A 16350-nucleotide genomic window follows, 5' to 3' on the forward strand; every position below is an offset into this window, starting at 1 on the left:
TATTCCAGTGGTCATGGTAGTATTTCTAGCAGATATAGGTAGATACAGATAGGAAGATAGGGAAGGAGGGAAGGAGGTAGATGCATGGGTAAATAAATAGATTTTTTTCCCCCTTTTTCAAAAAACACAAAAGTCAGACTTTTAAATCATGGCCAGAGACCTTACTAGATAATGTGAGAAACAGTTTTTACAAAAATCTTCTATTGGTGGAATCACGTTCATATACATACCAAGGACAATAATGAGGGAGAAAGTTACAAAGGGTAAGATAAAAAATTTACCGGGGATCTATAGACATAGCACATAGCTGTGGTGAATGCGAATGGTGAGGGGAGTGTGGCTCTTGCAGCAATCATCCTAGTGGTCACTGTGGTTATGGTCGACATACATAAATGAGGACATAGCCCGTTCTGGGCCTTTGTTTCTTTTTTTTTAAAACCAGTTCACTTATGTCTCAAGCTCATTGTCTTGCATTCAATAAGTGATTGAACTTTTCTGGAAGACATGAAAAGTTTGAATTCTTGGAAACTCTTACCATTAACAGACTCTCAAGAATTCAGATAGTGGCTTTTACAAAGTCAGTGTTTGGAGATTGAATCTAAGATTTTAAGTTTCATGTTAGAAGAAAGAAATTAATTCCAAGAAGCATTTTTTCCTACTAAATTTGTACCTATATACTTAAACTAATTTCTTCTTTAGGTCCTGTGGTTTCTAATTAGTAACACTAATAAAGAGCAACTCCAACTCCATGCTGATAGGAAGACTTTTGTTTATCATTCCATCCTGGACTTGAGCTTAAATCCCAATACCGTCATAGCCTCATTCCTTCATAGTTTCAAGCAGATGTGATCTTTCCATTCCCTAAATTCATTACCTAAATTTCTGTAGCACAATTAGTTTACTAATGGTTGGAATTGTGAGATGGAGGTGTCATAGATCGGTAAAATAACATGAGATTTGAAGTCAGACTCTTTCTAAGTATGTGACTTGGGGCAAATTATTTAATTTCCATGATTGTGTTTCCCCATCACTAAAATGGGGATAAGAGCTGAATGCACCTGAATATCTTGATCACTTAGTGATTGGTAGATATTTATAAGTAATAATTAGCATATTTATTTTCTGTCTACTGATATATCTCGTTTAACATTGTCTTAACTTTTATTTTACCTCGGGTTAGCTTTTCACTTACTTATGTATTTTCCCCGAACGGTATGTGGCTATGATTTTGTCTTCAACTATTCCAAAACACAACTTACGTATTATTGGTTTTCATAACATTCATTCATTCATTCATCGGCTTCTATTTGTGTCTGGTGTGCTGTGTGCTGAGAATACAAAGATGGATGAGACATATCCTTGACTTAAGTGGTTAGTAACTTAATACTGTGGTAGCATTTTCAAAGCTGTGTGGGGAGATTTGAGTCTATGCATTTGCTTCATTGATCAAATAATTTTTCTTTTCTTATAAATCACTGTCAATTAAACATTGTAGGAGCAAGAACTATCTAGGGAGTGAATGGTTGGTACTTCCCCTGCCGAGCCCTTGCTAAAAGACAACTGTATTTTATGATGACTAAGACTCTCACTCTAGAAGCACTAAGTTGTTGACTTACGACATGACTTAGCTGAACATCTGAGTAACACCCTTCTGGAAAAAGGGGGCTCAGTGCAGGGGTTCAGATGAAAGAGGCAGTGCATCTCCTTTGTCAGTTCTAGTGATCATGCCAAAGGCCCAGGAAATCACTAAAAAACCACTGACAGCACTGGGGCTTTTAAGTTCTATATAAGATATATGTTTAATTGACCATTAAACTTGAAATTGTTAAAGTTTCTAAAAGGTAAAATTGTCCAATTAAACTTGCTTTTGAATGTCATTAAAATGCTTTTAATCCCTTTATTCAGAAACAGTTGTTTCTTTAAAAAAAAAAAAAGAAAGAAAAGCAAATACTGTACCCCATTCACTTTAATTTGAGATATGCTTTGAAAGGAAAAGAAAAAAAAGAAAGCCCTACCCACCTTACCTTCTCTTGGAAGAAAATATATTTGCAATACATATCTCAGTCAAAGGGTTAATATCCCTAACTTGAGGGAATCCAACAAATGATAAAATGGGCAATTCACAGAAAAGGAAATTCACATGGTGAAGGGAATGCAAATGAAACAAGAGATTCAATCTTCATCCTTAACTGGCAAATATTTTAAAAAAGAATCCAGTATTGGTAAGAATGTAGAGAAAGGTCTTCTCAATATTTTGCTGGTGGAATTGAATGTAGCAATGAATTGCTATAGTTAAAAGGAATTTCTAAAAATTAATAAATAAACTTTTTGGCCTAAGAATCTTGTCTGTAGAAATAAAAACATCTACATTTAAGAATATTTAAGGATATATACACACAATATTTTCTTTTGGTTTGTTTGTGGTAGCTGGAAACTGGAAAGAATCTATTCGTCAATATGATAAATGGTTGAATTAATTATATCATATCTGTAAGTTTATTATGCAACTATTAAAAATAATGTTAGAATAATATTCACTGATCTAGAGAGATAACTAAGATGTACTATAAAAAGGCAAATTATCGAGTAATGTGAATAGGATGTATTTTTAAAAGCCATGCTCTATCTATAATATATGATATATATAATATATATAAACATCCTTTTTCTGTTAGATATTTATATTAACAAGGAGGAAAGTAAGGAAGGACACATCCTTGGTGTTAGCATTGGTTATATTAGGAAGCTGAGATGAAGACCTTTTTTTCCATCTTTGTTTTATTTTGTTACTTTTTAATTTTAAAAAATTGATGAAGATTTAAATAAAAAAGAATTAGTTGTGTATTTAAATGAATTATTAGGGCTCATAGGTATTTGCCTGTGGAAAATTTTGGTTTATAAATTCAGTGTTACCTACTGTAATACTAATGAAATTTTAAGACTTTAGTATTTCAAGTGAGAAAAAGATTCAAGTTTATATTATTACAAAAGTGCCCAGATTCATATTTAACTATTTAGATGACTCATCTATAAGCCGATTTTTCATAGGACTGAAGATGGAAAAAGCACGCCACACCATCAATAAGGCAGTTAACCCTAGTTCTTACACCTTTCCTTTTCCTTGATTTGCTGTTTGTTAATACACCTTATCCTTTAAGCCAGTTTTCTATTCCAGATTATAAATCCCCTTTCTCTCCAAGTAAAATCAGTTCTTAACGTGTACTTCTAGAAACGGTTTACTTTTCTACTTCTCCTTTGGACATGTTATTTAATTGTATTTAGTTCTAATCTAATGGGATTAGATCAAGCACCACACAGGTATTTACTGGGCATCTTCACTGTGCTGGAATTTAAGCACTGAGACATGATTTTGTAGATTGGTATTTTCTCTTTACTCAAGACATTTATCTCTTTGAGTTTTAGGGATGACTACAGTTTTTCATCAATTTCTGGGACACACCTATTTCCCAATTTAACATCGCTGAAATCGGGAGGTGTCTTGAAAATGATGGTATGCTACGGTGTAATTGTTAGCATCACATCTTAGAGGTAAAAAAAATAATAATGGTATGTCTTATAACCAGTGGCACTTAGATTTTATGAAGTACTGTAAAGATGGGGGGAAAGGGAGCAAGCAGATGATATTCAACATACTGGATTTGACTAAGTCATTAAACCCAGGTGATGTGGGACAGAGAGGAAAAAGAACGAGGCGAGAAGGGGCAGTAAGGTGGTATCGTCCAAGTGACTAGAATTTTCCTCTGCCTGCAGCAGGACTCTAGGAAATGGTGGTCACTTAAACAAGAAAGGAGGATTTGGGAATAAGGAGGCCACTAATTGGAATGTTTGTGGAGTCTTATCTCCTTTACCGTCTTCTCTATTGCATTGGGGGAAACTCAGTGAAGGTGGGACAGAGACCAGTCTGAAAAAAAGGGAGAATGTAAAGGATCAAGTAGAGAATCTTAGAAGAAATTTTAAAAGGAAAGCTTTTAAATCAAAGTTATTTTAAAAATTATTGGATAGTCTTGTGGAATTGCTGTATATTCAGTGAAGTGCATTACATCGAGGCATTTTAATATATAATTGATGATAAGTTAAAATTACTCTATAGAAAAGATCCGGCTGTATACAAAGAGAATGACAAAAGTATTATTCACCTTTCCTTTTGTTAACTTTTTATTTAAATTCCAGTTAGTTAACATACAGTGTAATATTAGTTTCAGGTATACGACATAGTGATTCCACGCTTCCATACAACACCTGGTGCTCACCCAGTGCCCCCCTTGATCCCCATCACCTATTTCACCTATCCCCTACCCACCTCCCCTCATAGTTCCTTTATTATGAATAGCGTATAGGTTGCTTTAGTGTAGAGTATTCTCTCCATCAGTTTGTTGCTTTATGTCTTGGCCGGTTTCAAATTCCTGGGGTGGGTTTTCATTTAATGCCAATACTTTCATTAGGCAAAACCTTTTGGAATGTACTTAACATAATTAAAAATCTTCCATTCACTTACTTGAACTCCAAAAGGTTCATTTCATGACGATAATCTGCCTGGACCATCTTTAAATTTGAGATTTGCTCAGAACTGGAAGTCTCAATCTTTCCTAAGAGCTGCATTACCTAATGAAAGTACAAAAGGGAGCTTTTGTGTGTGTGTGAACAAAATCACTAGCACTTACATTAATTATGCTTATTCCTAAAAGAGCCAAGAAACAGACTTGAGCCTAGAGCATATTTGTGTTTGAAAATGATTTTTTCTAAAGGAATGATTCAATAGAACTATCTTCAGGGAAAGAATTATAGGGCAGTGTTCCATTCTGCTGTCCATAATATTCTTTTTGATAATAGGCTTCCTAATGATATAACAAAAAAGTATAGAATTGATATTAGTTTATCAATTTGTTAATTTTAATTATTTCTTAACTTTTTCCCCAATTATAGTGTAAGGCACTATATATCCTCTATCACCATTATAGCCTTAATGTACATTAGGTGGCCAATGGCAAATATTCACCAAATACTTATTGAATAAATGTTTAAAGGCGCAATTAGACTCTGAGGAAAATGCATGAGTGGCCTAAGATTAGGCTTCAGGCATTTCCAGGGAGGAGTCCAACATGAGCACAAGGGAATTCCAAGTGAAATGACTTTAGGGCATATAAAGATAGGAGAAAACAAGTTCCATTTCTGGACGTTAGGATAAGAGTGCGTTCCACATAACCAGAAACATTGAGGAAATTCCTTTAGGTAAAGGACTGGATTGAAAAATAGAACAGAATTGCAGCACATAATCGTGCCTACACGAATCACTGTCCAGGGGAATGAAACTATGCAGTGGGCTTTGGCCAAACAGAATTTAACTCCTGAAACAGACAGTCGCATGGAAGAGAGTTAACAAAAACTAAGTTCCCAAAGAGATGAATACCAGAAGAATTTAAATAGATAAATGTTGGGTGGGCAATCAGTAGCTCATGAATGGCTATTTATAGGAGATACCCTTAAAATGGGCTAAGTGAGGAGGTATACTTCAAGGCAGAACTGTTAGCAATAAAATAATAGGCAAATATATTCCTGGCAAAAGCAAAGGAAAAGAAAGCTGGCAGAACAATATTGTTAGGCAAAATGTTATTCTAGGTAAAATATGTTAAATGGGACAAAGGTGGTCATTTTTACAGATGAAGGCTAGAATCCCCAGTGAAAAGAGTTTTGAGCCTCTATTTACATTTTATTTTGAACAAAAAGTAACAGCTGTAGAATTACAAAGATAAATGGAGATGATATATTAATGAATTTAAGTGACTTCTCTTTGACCAATAAAAGTCGAATAGGTAAAATATAAAGATATGGGAAGACATGAAAAGTATAGTTTATTTAGTAGATTTATACACCAAACACTCTAACTTGCAAACAGCAAGAAACACTCATTCTTTCCCCACGCCCAGTGAGCATTTGCAACAATTAAGCAGACATGTGACTATAAAGAACTCAAAGTTGGGGCACCTGGGTGGCTCAGTCGGTTAAGCGTCCTACTGTTGATTTCAGCTCAGGTTATGATCTCAGCGTCATGAGATCAAGCCTGGAGGGCTCTCTTTCTCCCTCTGCCCCGGCTCCCCCCCAAAACAAACAAACAAACAAAAAACTCAAATTATTCCACAAAGCAGGAAAAGCACGGATCATGACTCTGCATGAAAACTAGAAATTAACAGGAAAAGTATGAAGAAACAAAAACCTAGCCATTTGAGTAAAGTTGCCTCTTTTAATTCTGTTGTTTAATTCCAGTGTTTTACATGGAAATGTGCCTCTCAGATCTCCTACTCAGAGGATCATAACTGGCCAAGGGCCCCGTCTGTTGTGTTTAAAATGCATAACTACGGTGGATACCATGCTTCCCGTTGGCTGCTCCCAGCCAGTCTCTTAATAGTTTTCCTTTGATGAGTGACTTTGGTTCAAAGAACTGGATGAAACTCGTAGAATATCTCAGACCTTCCTTTTTTGTCTTTTTACAGGAGTCAGACCTATTTTGTAATCTGATGGCTCTCTCCATCTTTTTTAGGAGCCTCCTCATTTTCCTTCAAATTTTTTCCCCTCAATTAATCTCTTCTTTTCTTTTTTTTAAACATTTGTCTATTTACTTTAGAGAGAGAGAGAGAGTGCACGTGAGCGTGAGTGGCGGGGGCAGAAAGAATCTTCAAGCAGGCTCCCCACTGAGTGCAGAGCCCATGTGGGGCTCTATCCCATGACCCATGAGATCATGACGTGAGCTGAAACCAAGAGCTGGACATTTAAGTGACAGAGCCACCGAGGGGCCTTCCCCACCTGCCCCACTCCCTGGTTAATCTCTTGCATATCAATTCCTTTATGGAATTTGCTTCTCAAGGGACTAATTCTGGTGTCAAAGAATAACTCAACTCTGCAATTACAGTTTACTTAGGAAAGGATAATAACATATATCGACAGGACACAGCCACATCCATGATCACAGGTAAATTTGTGGCATTAAATGTTTCCATAATTATTTAAGACAGAATAAAGCCATATAAACTAACCATTCATTTCACAAGGTTAAAAAGAATAACAAACCTAACGAAGAGAAAGCAGAATGAAGAAATTGACAAATTGTGATAGGTGGAATGGCTCCTTTAAATGTCCGTGCCCTAATCCCTGGAACCTGTGAATATGACATGTTAGATGGCCAAAGGGATTTGCGGCTATAATTAAAGCTACAGACCTTGAAATAGGGAGATTATCCTGTTTTATCCAAGTGGGCCCAATTCAATCATGTGAGCCTCTAAAAGCAGAGAACTTTCTCCAGCTAGAGTCAGAGAGATTTAAAGCATGACATGGACTTAGCCTGTTTCTGGAGAGAGACCACATGGAAGACATGAGAAAAGGCTGGCACATCAGGGAAATTCAAATCAAAACCACACCAAGACACCACCTTACGCCAGTTAGAATGGCAAAAATTAACAAGGCAGGAAACAGCAATTGCTGGAGAGGATGTGGAGAAAGGGGATCCCTCCTACTTGTTGGTGGGAATGCAGGTTGGTACAGCCACTCTGGAAAACAGTGTGGAGGTCCCTTAAAAAGTTAAAAATTGAGCTACCCTATGACCCAGCCATTGTAATACTGGGTATTTACCCCAAAGATACAGACATAGTGAAGAGAAGGGTCATATGCACCCCAGTGTTCATAGCAGCATTGTCCACAATAGCTAAATCATGGAAGGAACCAAGATGCCCTTCAACAGATGACTGGATTAAGAAGCTGTGGTCCATATATACAATGGAATATTACTCAGCTATCAGAAAGAACGAGTTCTCAACATTTGCTGCAACATGGATGGCACTGGAGGAGATAATGCTAAGTGAAATAAGACAGAGAAAGACAATTATCATATGATTTCTCTCATCTATGGAACATAAGAACTAGGAAGATCGGTAGGGGAAGAAAGGGATAAAGAAAGGGGGGTAATCAGAAGGGGGAATGAAGCATGAGAGACTATGGACTCTGCGAAACAAACTGAGGGCTTCAGAGGGGAGGGGGTGGGGGAATGGGATAGGCTGGTGATGGGTAGTAAGGAGGGCACGTATTGCATGGTGCACTGGGTGTTATACGCAACTAATGAATCATCGAACTTTGCATCAGAAACCAGGGATGTACTGTATGGTGACTAACATAATATAATAAAAAAAAATTAAAAGAAAGAAAGAAAGAAGGCTGGTAGCTGGGGGAACGTCAGTCTTGAACCGACAGCCAGCAAGAACCTCAGTCACACAACTCCAAGAAACTGAATTTGGCCAAAAGGTTGAATGAGTCTGGAAGAGGGCTAATTCCCAGAGCCACCTCAAAGGAGCACAGCTCTACTAATATCATGATTTCTGTCTTGTGAGACCTTAAGCAGGGGATCTACTCTAGCGTTGGCCTGCAGAAACTATGAGATAATATATTTATGTTGCTCTAAGCCACTAAGTGTGTGGTAGTTTGTTATGACAGCAATAGAAAACTAATACACAAATATTAAAAATTAATAAGCAAGAAAAAATTATAGGATTGCTATGTAAATCCAAGAGTCGTTTCTTTGAAAAGGTAAGAGACAAAGTTTTTCTCAGTCTAAACGTAAAGAAAATACGTAGACACTAAAATTAGGAATAAGAAAAGATAATTATAAGTGTGATCCAAATAACGTAGTGAAAATATTCACAAAGCTGAAATTATAGATGAAGTGGAAGCCAAATAATTATAGATTTTAATTCACCTCTCTCAATCCAAGACAGAAGAATAGACCAAAAAAATAGGTAAGGATACAAAAGACCTAATCAATAGGTTTGAGTTTGTTGATTTAAGCAATTTTTTAGATATTGGTTGAACTTTTTGCCCTAAAAATACAGAATATATTCTTTTTAGAGCATGTACAAAATTTTACTATCCAGCCAGCAAATAAAGCCCTCAAGATAGTCCAAAAACTGAGACTGGTATATACAATAAAAATTTCAATTACAATGAGATAAAACTAAAAATGAATACCAGGATAACAAAAAATCCTTAACTCAGGGAAAACAGCAGCCCCTCTTAAGCTGTTCAGTCAAAGGAAGAGTGCAATGTAACACTGCAGAATTTCTAGGAAACAATAATGAGAACACATTATCAACCCTAGGGAACACAGGGAAGTAGACAAATGCTCAGGGAAAATTCAGTCAAAGTGCTTTTATCAGTAAAACAAAGACTACAAATATATGTAGTTCAAAAAGCTAGAAAATGAACAGCAAAAGAAATCACAAGAAAAGGAAAAAGATAAAGACAAAAGCTTACATTGCTGAGAACACCTGGAAAACAAAATAGAAGCAGAACTTAAAAATACATAAAAAGACTGGCTCATTGGAGAATAATCAGTATCGTTAAGACACAGCTCACCTAACTAATCAAAGGGGAAAAAAAGCACAAATAAAATGGCAAGGGGAAAAAATATAAAAGCAGAAAGAATTAAAACAATCCTAGAAGTATTTTGCATAATTTTATGGAACTTATTTTCAAAATCTGGATGAAAAGTTACTTTTTTTCCAAGACCCTTAAAGAGATGGAGCCTTTAAACAGGCCAATTTCCACAGAAAAAAACGGAGCAAAAATATCAAACGTGGTTCCTTCCCACTAAGTCAGTAAGACCATATGGCTTCAGAGGCAAAACTACCAAATCTTTAAAGAATAGATCGTTGGAATGCTCTTTAAATTATTTCAGAGCATAGAAAAAGAAGGGAAACTTCCAAATTATTTGTATGAAGTGAGCAAAACATCAATTCTAAAATCCTAAAAAGTTTGTACAGAAAGACTAATCTTGTGTATAAACATGGATGAAAACTTCTCAAATAAAATATCAGCAAACAGTATCCAGCAGCACAACTTAAAAAAAATCATACACAAGTGCAATTTATTTTTTAAAACAAGAATTATTTAATAAGAAATATGTTAATACAAATAATTATGCTAGTACAGTTTAAGAGAAAACTCACATGACTATCTCCACAAATGCTGAAAAGGCATTTGCCAAACTCATAATCATTCTTAATTAAAAACAAAAACTCAATAAAATAGGAAGAGTCATGCATCAAACATGTTTACTGAGGAAACTTATTTCTCTCACCATGAGGGAAACACTGGGGGCATTTCTGTTAACATCAGGAACAAGAGCAGGATGGCCAGTATCCCCATGTTACTATTTAATATCATACTGGAGTTATTAAAACAATTAGAACACGGAGAGAAATTATGTGTGTGAAAATGGGAAAAGATGAATAAACTTATTATTGAAAAATCATTTGATTGTGTGCCTGGAAAACAACAGCAACAAACTGAAAAATTTCTATAATCACGAGAAGAATTCACTAAATTAGTAGAATATAAAATTAATATAGCCTTCATTATATACAACTAACAACTAGTCAGAAGAGATGATGAAACTTCATTACAATAAACTAAAAAGAAAAAAGATAACAAAATCCCAAAATACCCTGAAGATGATACATACATGAGGAAAATTTGAAACCACTCCTGAAGGATAGAAAAGCAAACTTGCGCAAATAGGAAGCACACTATGTTCTGGATAAAACATTCAGCATTATCACTCTGTCAGTTCTAAAGATTTTATATATTTATTTGAGAGAGAGAGAGAGCACAAGCAGGGGGAGCGGCAGAGGGAGAAGCAGGCTCCCCAAGACCCTGGGATCATGACCTGAGCTGAAGGCAGCTGCTTAATTAACTGAGCCAGCCAGGCGCCCCTACTCTGTCAATTCTCAATGTAATTTATAAGTTTAACATGATTTCAATAAAAATTAAAATTGAATGTATTGATTTATTTTGCTGGGACTAGACAAACTGATTTTAAAACATTGATTACCACGAAAAGGGAGAAAAGAAAGCAGTGAAAGGGACTGTCTGTACCAGGTATTATAAGTACTGGGGCACCTGGGTGGCTCTGTTGGGTAAACGTCCAACTCTTGGTTTCTGCTCAGGCCATGATCTCATGGGTCTTGAGACTGAGCCCTGCATTGGACTCTGCTCAGCGGGAGACTGCTCCGGATTGTCTCCCTCTGCCCTTCCCCCCACTTACGTGCTCTCTCTCCCCTTCTCTCTCTACAATGAAGAAATAAATTTAAAAAAATTAAAGTACTATAAGGCCTCAATGATTAAAATAATGATTAAGACACATTATTAGGAAAAACTCCAAATGTATCAAGAATTTAAATATAAATAGTAAAGCCATGAAAGTGGTAGAAGAAAATATTGAGTAATTCAGGCCTTTGTATGGGGAATTTCTTTCTAAGTGTGACTTAAAAGAAGTCACAAAAGAAAAAATTTGGTAATTTAGCTACAAATAGAGAACGTAAGCATGCCAAAAGTCAAAAAACAGATGACAACCTGGGAAAATGTATTTAAGATCAGATCATAGAGAAAGGCTCATCTCCCTAACATATAAAGAGCTCCTCGAAATTGAGAAGGAAAAGAAAAACAGACTAATAGGGAAATGGATAAAAGAGATGAACAGACAGCTTCCTGAAAAAGAAATACAAATAGTCTTGAAGATACGAACCTCATTCACAATAAGAAAAACTAAGTGAAACATGGAGACTATCACTATCTTTTTCCTATGAGAACGGTAAAATTCAAAAGTCAGCACCATTGGTGAGGCACGGGGGACACAGGACGTTTTCCACATTGTTGGTGGCTGTGCAGTATAATCAAAGCCCCACAGAGAGCGAGATCTTCCAAAATAACAAACATGTACTTAGACCCAGCAATTACATTTCTGGGTGTTGGTCCCACAAACATACTTATACACACACACACACACACACACACACAATGACATAAGTGCAAGGTTATACACTGCAGCATTGATTTGAAAGAGAGAAATATTAAAAATAGCCCAAATGTCCATCTGCGAGAAATTGGTTAAATGAGCTATTATACAGACAGGAAGAGTACGCAGTTGTAAAATCGATGAGGAAGCTCTCCATGTACTAATTGTCTGATCTCCCGCATATATTTGTTTAGTTAGAAAAAATAGAATGAGGGGCACCTGGGTGGCACAGCGGTTAAGCGTCTGCCTTCGGCTCAGGGCGTGATCCCAGCGTTCTGGGATCGAGCCCCACATCAGGCTCCTCCACTGGGAGCCTGCTTCTTCCTCTCCCACTCCCCCTGCTGTGTTCCCTCTCTTGCTGGCTGTCTCTAACTCTATTGAATAAATAAATAAAATCTTTAAAAAAAGAGAGAGAAAATAGAATGAAAGACCTAAATGTGAGATAGGAGTCCATCAAAATCCTCAAGGAGAAAATAGACAGAAACCTCTCTGACTTCGGCTGTAGCAACTTCTTACTAGACATGTTGCCAGAAGCAAGGAAACAAAGGCAAAAATGAACTATTGGGACTTCATCAAGATAAAAAAAAAAACTTCTGCACAGTGAAGAAAACCAATAACAAAACTACAGGCAGCCTATAGAATAGGAGAAGATATTTGTAAACGACATATTGGATAAAGGGTTAATATCCAAAATCTATAAAGAGTTTATCAAACTCAATGCCCTAAAAACCAAATAATCCAGTTAAGAAATGGGCAGAGACATGAACACTTTTCCAAAGAAGACATCAGATGGCTAACAGACACTTGAGAAGATGCTCAACATCACTCATCATCAGGGAAATACAATTCAAAACAATAATGAGATACCACTTCACACCTGTCAGAATGGCTAACATCAACAACACAAGAAACAACAGGTGTTGGCAAGGATGTGGGGAAAGGGGAACCCTCTTGCACAGTTGGTGGGAATGCAAACTGGAGAAACGCCACTCTGGAGAACAGTACGGAAGTTCCTTGGAAAGTTAAAAATAGAACTACCTACCCTCTGACCCAGCAATTGTACTATTAGGCATTTACCCAAAGGATATAATACAGATTTGAAGGGGTACATTGCACCCTGATGTTTATAGCAGCATTACCAACAACTAAACTATGGAGAGGGTCTGAATGTCCATTAACTGATGAATGGATAAAGAAGATGTGCTTTAGGGGCGCCTGGGTGGCTCAGTCATTAAGCATCTGCCTTCGGCTCAGGTCATGATCCCAGTGTCAGCCCTGCTCAGTGGGAGGTCTGCTTCTCCCTCTTCCTCTGCTTGTGTTCCCTCTCTCGCTGTGTCTCTCTCTATCAAATAAATAAAATCTTAAAAAAAAAGATGTGGTTTATATATACTGCAGAAACTAGAATGAATATATATATACCACATATATATACCACAGAATATATATATACACACCACATATATATATACCACAGAATATATATACATACACACACACACACCACAGAAACTTGAATGAATATATATATATATTCATTCAATGGAATATTACTCAGCCATAAAAAGAATGAAATCTTGCCATTTGCAACAATGTGGATGGAGCTAGAGTGTGTTATGCTAAGTGGAATAAGTCAGAGAAAGACAAATATCATATGATTTCACTCATATGTGGAATTTAAGAAAGAAAACAGATGAACGTATGGAGAGTGGAGGGAGGGAGAGAGGAAAATAAACCATAAGAGACTCTTAACGATAGAGAACAAACTGAGGGTTGATGGAGGGAGGTGGGTGGGGGAAATGGGATAGATGGCTGAAGGGTATTAAGGAGGGTATATCTGTGATGAGCACCTGGTGTTGTATGTAAGTGATGAATCGCTGAATTCTACTCCAGAAACCAATATTGCACTGCATGTTAACTGTATGTTAACCGAGTGAAATTTAAATTAAAAAAGATAAAATAGGTGCATAGTAATATATATATAATATGCTATCTATTTTGTAAAAAGAAGGAAATAAGAATATATTTGCACTTGCTTATATCTGCCTAAAGGCATATGGAAAGGATCCACAACAGCATAATAAAAATGGTTTTCAATGAGGAAATGAAAGAATGTGATAATTGGTGACAGAAGTGAGCACAAAAATTCTCAGTGTAGACTTTTTTTTTTTTTAAGATTTATTTATTTGAGAGTGAGAGTGCACTGCGGTGGGAGTGGTGTGAAGGAAGAGGGAGCAGGAGACAGAGAGTCTCAAGCAGACTCTTTGTTGAGCATGGAGCCCAATGCAGGGCTCAATCCCATGACCCTGACATCATGACCTGAGCTGAAATCAAGAGTCGAACATTTAACTGACTGAGTCACCTAGGCAACCCTGTATTTTCTTACATAGATTTGATTTGTGAACCATACATATCATATGTATCACTGTAAAAAAAAAAAAAAAAAAAAACTAAGGAGGAACTATAGTCAATGTCACTTTTGAACTTAGCCGAATGACTACACAATGACCGTATGGCAGAAAATGCTGGAATGTTTCAGTATTGGGAAATGTATTGACATAGCACATTTAGAAGTCCAAAGATGTACACAGGTGAACAAATAAAAACCCAAACCAGAAAACAACTAATATGAGGATTTAGGCATTTGTTGATGTATACAAGGCAACTTGTAAAGTTAAATATTCAGTCCTAATAAAGACTAAATACTAATAAATACTAATGGAAGTAAGTAGGAATTGATGGATACTTCCTTAACGTGGTTAAACATATATCAAAGCAACAGCCAACAGCAAACAACAAAGGCATCTCCAGTATAATCAGAAACTAAAGAAGCTGTCCTCTATGACCATTTTATGGTCCAGCACTTCATGACCATTTATGACCAACACACTGTATTTAACAGCGACCTGGAAGTTCTGGTCATGGCTTTACGAAAAAAGTACTGAGGTTTTAAATCAGAAAACCAGAGATAAAGTGGTTATGGTTTGTTGTTGATATGACTGAATATTTTGAAAAGCAAAGAGAATCAACCAAAACACTATTAGGATTAACTAGATGGGTGTATGGGTGTGGGCCAGGTGAGGCAAACGGGACTACAGCAAACCATGTGCCCCTGTGACACTTCTGCTCTTGTTAAACTGGATCCTATGAACCAATAACCAAACACGGATCTCCCCCCAGTTCCCAAAGGATTTCCACTTTGTTCTGCCCAAATGACTTCAGAGGAGATGTGCTTATTGTTACATGAAATATGTGATAAAGTGGGGTGCCTGGGTGGCTCAGTGGTTAAGCATCTGACTCTTGATTTTTGGCTCAGGTCATGATCTCAGGGTCCTGAGATTGATCCCCACATTGAGGTCCACACTGAGCCTGAAGCCTGCTTAAGATTCTCTCTCTCCCTCTTCTTCTGCCTCTACACTTGCTCCCTGCTCTCATGCACTCTCAAATAAGTAAATAAATAAAGATGTGACAAAGTAGGACACAGAAGAATTTGCATTAGCTCCTTTAGTTAAACCATTGACTGGGAAGATGAGAAACGAGAGGCATTTCAGGCAGAAAAGAGCACAAGTAATATGGAGGCCATACAATATCTTAGAGTGAGTAGGGACCTACCAGCAGCTTGTTCAGTAGGCGTGAGGGGTAAGCCAGGAAACATGGGGTGAGCTGAAGAGCTAAGCAGGGGCCAGTGTAGAGGTGGCCTTTAAAACCAGGCCAGTGGAGGATTTGTATATTATTTTGTAAGAGACACAACCTACTGTAGGGATATAACATCATCAACTCACATTTAGCTCGTGTCTTTAATAATAATAGCTTCCATGGGAAATTACTTTGCTTATAATCTTTGGTTCTACAATCCTTGAGGAAAACCCAGAGAGTAAGGGAACAGCAGCAGCAGTGGAATCAAGCAGCACAGGCTCGCAATGGGTGGTTGTGTTGGAATAGGAGACACTCATTAAATATATGTTAATCGGGCTGACAGTGCTCATGGTATCTATGCACGAGCTGTCATATTTAAACTCTTTGGAAGTGGGGCGCCTGGGTGGCACAGTAGTTAAGCGTCTGCCTTCGGCTCAGGGCGTGATCCTGGCGTTATGGGATCGAGCCCCACATCAGGCTCTTCTGCTATGAGCCTGCTTCTTCCTCTCCCACTCCCCCTGCTTGTGTTCCCTCTCTCGCTGGCTGTCCTCTCTGTTAAATAAATAAAATCTTTAAAAAAAAAAACAAAATTCTTTGGAAGAAAAGAGTTCTTTTGAAATATTACCACTTGACTAGGCATTTTGATAAGCTATAATGATCTTCTGGCAGTAACACATAACATAAGAGTTCCAAATATTTTCAGTTACCTTCACATCCAAGTTCTTAGAAACAGTTTCTAAGGCAGACATAAAATCTTGAATTGTTTTTTCAGTTCTCCGGTGCTCGTGCCTGATGAAGTGAATGTCTCCAGAAAGCTTCACAATGCTGGAGTCACATCTAGCAGCAAGATGAAAACTGGTTGT

The 16350-nt window shown here is 37.0% G+C and overlaps 1 protein-coding gene across 1 annotated transcript in view; it reads right to left on the bottom strand.

The window, feature by feature from the left end:
* The window catches only part of FAM81B (family with sequence similarity 81 member B), a 47615-nt gene that overhangs the window by 12360 nt on the left and 18905 nt on the right, over window positions 1–16350 (bottom strand). Inside the window, exons 5-6 of the mRNA XM_040621960.1 lie at window positions 16195–16324; window positions 4517–4623 (exon numbers count right to left, since the gene is read on the bottom strand). Coding sequence (XP_040477894.1) covers window positions 4517–4623; window positions 16195–16324 — 237 coding nt within the window. The remainder of the gene's footprint in view (window positions 1–4516; window positions 4624–16194; window positions 16325–16350) is intronic.

Source organism: Ursus maritimus, unplaced genomic scaffold (assembly GCF_017311325.1).
Source record: "Ursus maritimus isolate PB19 unplaced genomic scaffold, ASM1731132v1 scaffold_5, whole genome shotgun sequence".
In the NCBI taxonomy this organism is placed as follows: domain Eukaryota; kingdom Metazoa; phylum Chordata; class Mammalia; order Carnivora; family Ursidae; genus Ursus; species Ursus maritimus.